This window comes from Triticum urartu, chromosome 2A (assembly GCF_056163025.1).
Source record: "Triticum urartu cultivar PI428250 chromosome 2A, HENAU_Tu73, whole genome shotgun sequence".
Classification (NCBI taxonomy): Eukaryota; Viridiplantae; Streptophyta; class Magnoliopsida; order Poales; family Poaceae; genus Triticum; species Triticum urartu.
In genome coordinates, this window is record NC_141874.1 from 752,838,445 (window position 1) to 752,843,660 (window position 5,216).

The following is a 5,216-nucleotide window of genomic DNA, read 5'->3' on the forward strand; positions in this document are numbered from 1 at the left end:
ATGTGATTCGTACATAAACAAGTGATTCTCATCAAAGACAATCTGTTAAAACGACATTGGGTAGGCAGCTCACGATATTGTTTTTGTGATAATAATGAAACAATACAACACCTTTTCATCGATTGTCCTTTGGCTAAACTTTTATGGCGCACTATTCATATAGCTTTCAATATTGCCCCTCCAATTAACATTGAATCGTTGTTTGGGACGTGGTTAGATGGGGTGGATCGCAATACTGCGAGTCATATTCGAGTTGGAATATGTGCTTTTTTTGTGGGCTATATGGAACTGCAGGAACGATATGATCTTTAAGAGGCAACAATTTTTAAATTTCTTGCAGGTTATCTTCAGAGCTACTGCATGGATCCGTACGTGGTCCTTACTCACTCCTACGGAATCCAGGAAGCCGCTGGTCACTGGGTGCAACCAATGGGAGATGGTAGCACGGGTTATACTCAACCGATTTGGATGGCGGTCGCTTAACAGGATAGGAGTTTAGGTCTCTAGTCATGTTATCATCATCGGTTGTAATCTTAAGGTCTTTTATGGCTTTGTCATCCTACTCCTTTTGCGAGCTGTAATACTTTGGATACTATTTGTTTTTCGAGACTTTTAATAATATGGCTGCATGCATCATTTATATGCAGAGGCCGGGGGCACGCCTCCTTTTTCAAAAAGAAGAAGATAGTTTTGCCCATATACAAAATGTTCTTTGTGTTATAAGGTTGTGTATAAGGATTTGATTTACACGGCACAATCGCCTCAATTATGTGATGTTGCAAATAATTAGCATTAACGAGATTGCTAAATCTCAGTTGACTGAGATTTAACCATGAAGATTCGTGCAAAAACAATTAGATTTTTCTTTCTTTTTTATATGTTCTATCACTTAACGAATACTTGGTTAAATCTTATCCACACCCAGTAAGTAAATATCTTATCTAAGATTCATTGCTTTTCCCATCATCATCATCCAAACAAGTACTACCTGATGATGTGAGTAGAGTACTGGATATCTAACAGGCGGGGCTGACGGTGGTGAGCAGGTGAAGGTGAGGAGAAGAAAACGCGCGCGCGAGAGAGATGAGAGGATGAGGTTGCTGGGGAGGGGAGTGACTGAGAAGGGATGTGAGGAGATAAAGCTGATGTGGAGGCGAGCGATACGCGAAGCCCACGGACATGTGGCGCGAGAGAGAAGCGGGGGATGCATGAGTTTTATTACCGACCGGCAGATTCTTATCGTTTACTACCATGTTTAAGAAGTTGAAGCACCGGCCTGCACAATACTATCCAACACAGACAAAGAAACCCTATAGTATAGATATACAAGAGATGAGCACGGCCATGGCATCACTGGTGCTTGCAGTGCTCGTGTTGCCGTCGGCAGCAACTGCCGCGGTGGCCACGGCTACAAGAAATTGCTCCGACACCTGTGGTGTGGTTGGTGAGATACCTTATCCGTTTGGATTAGGTCCGTCATGCTCTTTACCTGGTTTCAGCCTCACTTGTGCGGACAACACCAGTTACCCCATGCTGGGCAACCTACCCATCGAGAGCTTTGACATCTTTGATTCCAACAACCTGTACGCCAATATCTCGTACGCCTACAACTACCTGTGCGCCAGGATCTCCTACACCGTGAAGATGATTCCCGGTGTCCGCGACTACTCTGTTCACTGGGAAGCTCCGGCCCGGCACTTTGCCATGTCTGGCTCGTTAAACATGTTGTTCGTCGTTGGCTGCGGCGTCAAGGCCTCGCTGTTCATCGGCAACTCAACCGTTGAGGTCGGGAATTGCTCCGTCGTCTGTGCCGAAGCTCGAATCATGGAGAAGCTGCCCAAGGGTGTATGCGATGGCATCGGATGCTGTTTCATTGACATACGGGTGAACCTAAGGGCGTTCACCCTCAACATCTCACGCACCAGCGGTTCTGCTCGCTCGGAGGAGGTGTACGCGTTCATCAGCGGAGGTGGTAAGGACCAAATATTCTGGCCGATTGACGCCCTGAGATCTATGTTGCCGGAATATCTCGAGTACGAATTTGCTACCCTGGAATGGGCTATTCCCTACAAGCTGAACTGTAAGCGCGCCATGGAGGACAGGGCAAGCTATGCATGCGTTGCTAATCACAGTGAGTGTAAGGACTCGTCGATGGGTGGATACTTTTGCGTTTGCAAGTGGGGCGACTACGGCAACCCCTACGTTGATGCCAGGTGCCCGGAATACGAACCACCTCGGCCATCTCCACCACCCCCGCCACCTCCACCGCCTCCCGCTCCTCCGGCAGGTCAGCTCTAAATTAAACTAGCTAAGGGCGTTCACCCTCAAAATTTGAAACGTGCAGATACTTTTTTAATTTTTTAATAAATTGAGCACTGGATCTAGGTAGCCAAAATAAACCAATTGTATTTCGAAAGTCATTGATATCTATTGTTCATCTGCTCAAACGTTTGGCATGATCTTCCCTCCTTTGAACAGTCGTTTATGACTCCATCCAGCCGAAGAAGGATTGTGACATGTCGTGTGGGAACGTGAGCATCCCGTTCCCCTTTGGAATAAAGCTAGGCTGCTTTGCAACTGAACAATTCTATCTCAAATGTCTTCGAGCCTTGCCGGGGACTGATCTTCCGGTGCTTGAACTGAATGGTAGTTTGGTCGTCAGTGACATATCTATTGACGAAGGTATTTTACTCGTTGACGAGAAATCAGAGCCAAGTGATCTCTTTTCTAATCCGGAGACGCTCTATGCCTTATCTGGGAAACGGGGCGTGGTGAAGTGGGCCGTTGTTAAAATGCCATGCTTGCATGCACAGCTAAATGAGAGCGACTACAAATGCTTGAGCTCCCACAGTGACTGCATCGATGTCACTGATGATGGAACACTCAAACTTCTAGGTTACCGCTGCAAGTGCTCTTCTGGTTTTGAAGGGAATCCTTATATTAAAGATGGATGCACAGGTATAATCTCTCTTGAGCTATTTTAACTTACTCTTGATATTCGTTTACATTTTTGGGGGGCATATGCAAATTCTAGTGTTCTGTCACGTCAGAGCCTAAGCTGGTTAGCATAGCGGCTCTGGATCACCACTGATGTCATGTGCGAAATACAGATATAAACGAGTGCCTGCAGCCAGATAAATACACCTGCAACGGTATTTGCCACAATAATAAATTCGGGAGCTACACATGCACAAGCTCGGTAATCTTCTATTCTTAAATAATCGCAACCCACTGTCTAATTTTACTCTTCATGCAACAATGTCACATCATCAAGTCATGCATGTAACTTGTCATAAGTTACTTTTTGCATTATTTATTCATGCAAAGCCTGCCACCTCCTCAACTCATGCATGCATGTTTTTTTGCTTAACTTAGTCATACAAAATACTCTTACTTTGTTTTAGTTTATTTAGCACTTCATTTTTAACAGGATTCCTCGGGGCATCATCTAGTATTAGGTAAGCGATCTATCCTGCTTGAAATCCTGTCACAGTGTGATCAATGTCTTGAAATAAAGAATTGTTCGGTTGCATTGTTTTTGCTTAACTGGCTGCAGGTATCACCATTGGACTAAGCAGTGGTGGGGGCATTCTATTTCTTGCTGTATTTGTTGCTATTCTTACACGAAGATGGAATCGGGCCATTCAGAAGCGCTCGAGAAAACGGTATTTTCGGAAGAACAAAGGCATTCTGCTAGAACATATTATCTCTTCAGACAAAAGTGCCAACGATGGCACAAAGATATTCTCCCTGGAGGATCTAGAGAAGGCAACAAACAATTTTGATCAAGCCCGTGTGGTCGGACGGGGTGGCCATGGCACAGTCTATAAGGGCATCTTGATCGACCAACGCGTGGTGGCCATCAAGAAATCAACGCTCTCGGTGATCAGCGAGATCGAAGAGTTCATCAACGAGGTGTCCATCTTGTCGCAGATCAACCACCGAAACGTAGTGAAGCTCCATGGATGTTGCCTCGAATCCGAGGTCCCTCTGCTTGTCTATGAGTTCATCTCCAACGGCACGCTCTACGACCTTCTGCACCGCCCCTCTGAGCAAAACAGTAGCAACTTATTGATGCCATTATCCTGGGAGGAGCGCCTGAGGATCGCCACCGAGATCGCGGGCGCGCTCACGTACCTGCACTCTTCGGCTTCCGTGTCGGTCCTCCATAGAGATGTCAAGTCCATGAACGTGCTCCTAAACGACAGCTACACCGCAAAGGTCTCGGATTTTGGCGCATCGAGGCTGATCCCCATCGATCAAACGCACCTGGTCACCGCCGTTCAGGGTACGTTTGGGTACCTGGATCCGGAGTATTACTACACGGGACAACTCAACGACAAGAGCGATGTTTACAGTTTTGGAGTGATACTTGTTGAGCTGCTGACGAGGAGGAAGCCCATCATCCAGAATGAGCATGGCGAGAAGCAGAACTTGTCAAACTACTTCTTGTGCGCCATGAGGGAGAGGCTCCTCGAGGAAACGGTGGACGCGCAGATCCTGGGGGGTGGAAGAGATGAAGGGGTTCTGTGCATGGCTCAGTTGGCAGAGGAGTGCCTCAGGCTGACTCGAGAGGAGAGGCCAACCATGAAAGATGTGGAGATGAGGCTGCAGCTCCTCACAGGATGCCGTGTTGCACTGAGGGTGAGGCAAGAAGAAGAGGCACCACCTGCGGGAGATGACGGGCATGGAGGGGTCAATTTGGTAGTCGGTCAGCATGGCTCACGTCAGTTCAGCCAAGAACACGAGTTCGTCTCATCTCTGCGTGTACCGCGGTAGGTTGTAGGCACACCTTATTTACATTTTGCCCTTGCTAGGAAAAGAATTTGTTTTCCTGTCGCATTTCAAATTTTGGTTGATATATGTAAGAATGAAGAAATTGTACTTTTAAGAAGTTATCATTATGTGAGTCGCAGTCGATAGCATTGAGAGTGTCAATGATTGATGCTTCTCAAAGAATAGGAGTGGATGAAACTAATTTTCATAAGGGCATGTACGGTGGTCGATAAGGTGTTTTTGTCTTAAACCTGTCACATCATCTAAAGATGATAGTAAAAAATGATGTACACTGATTTATTTCTTAGTTTTCTCTCTATTAACTAGGTATTCCTAGGGGTCTATCTAGGGCGATAATTATTGCAGATCTAAGTGACTAAATCATACAGGCAAAAACAAACAATCAAACAATTAAAAATAATCACACAAATCTTCGTGTA

The 5,216-nt window shown here is 45.9% G+C and overlaps 1 protein-coding gene across 1 annotated transcript; it reads left to right on the forward strand.

Moving 5' to 3' along the window:
• Nucleotides 1-1,183: 1,183 nt before the first annotated feature.
• Nucleotides 1,184-4,938, forward strand: LOC125540395 (wall-associated receptor kinase 1-like). Its single transcript, XM_087545470.1, has 5 exons — nucleotides 1,184-2,287; nucleotides 2,479-2,958; nucleotides 3,111-3,199; nucleotides 3,431-3,458; nucleotides 3,557-4,938. The coding sequence occupies exons 1-5, from the start codon at nucleotides 1,252-1,254 to the stop codon at nucleotides 4,777-4,779; spliced, it is 2,856 nt and encodes a 951-aa protein (XP_087401596.1). The 5' UTR covers nucleotides 1,184-1,251; the 3' UTR covers nucleotides 4,780-4,938.
• Nucleotides 4,939-5,216: the final 278 nt, after the last annotated feature.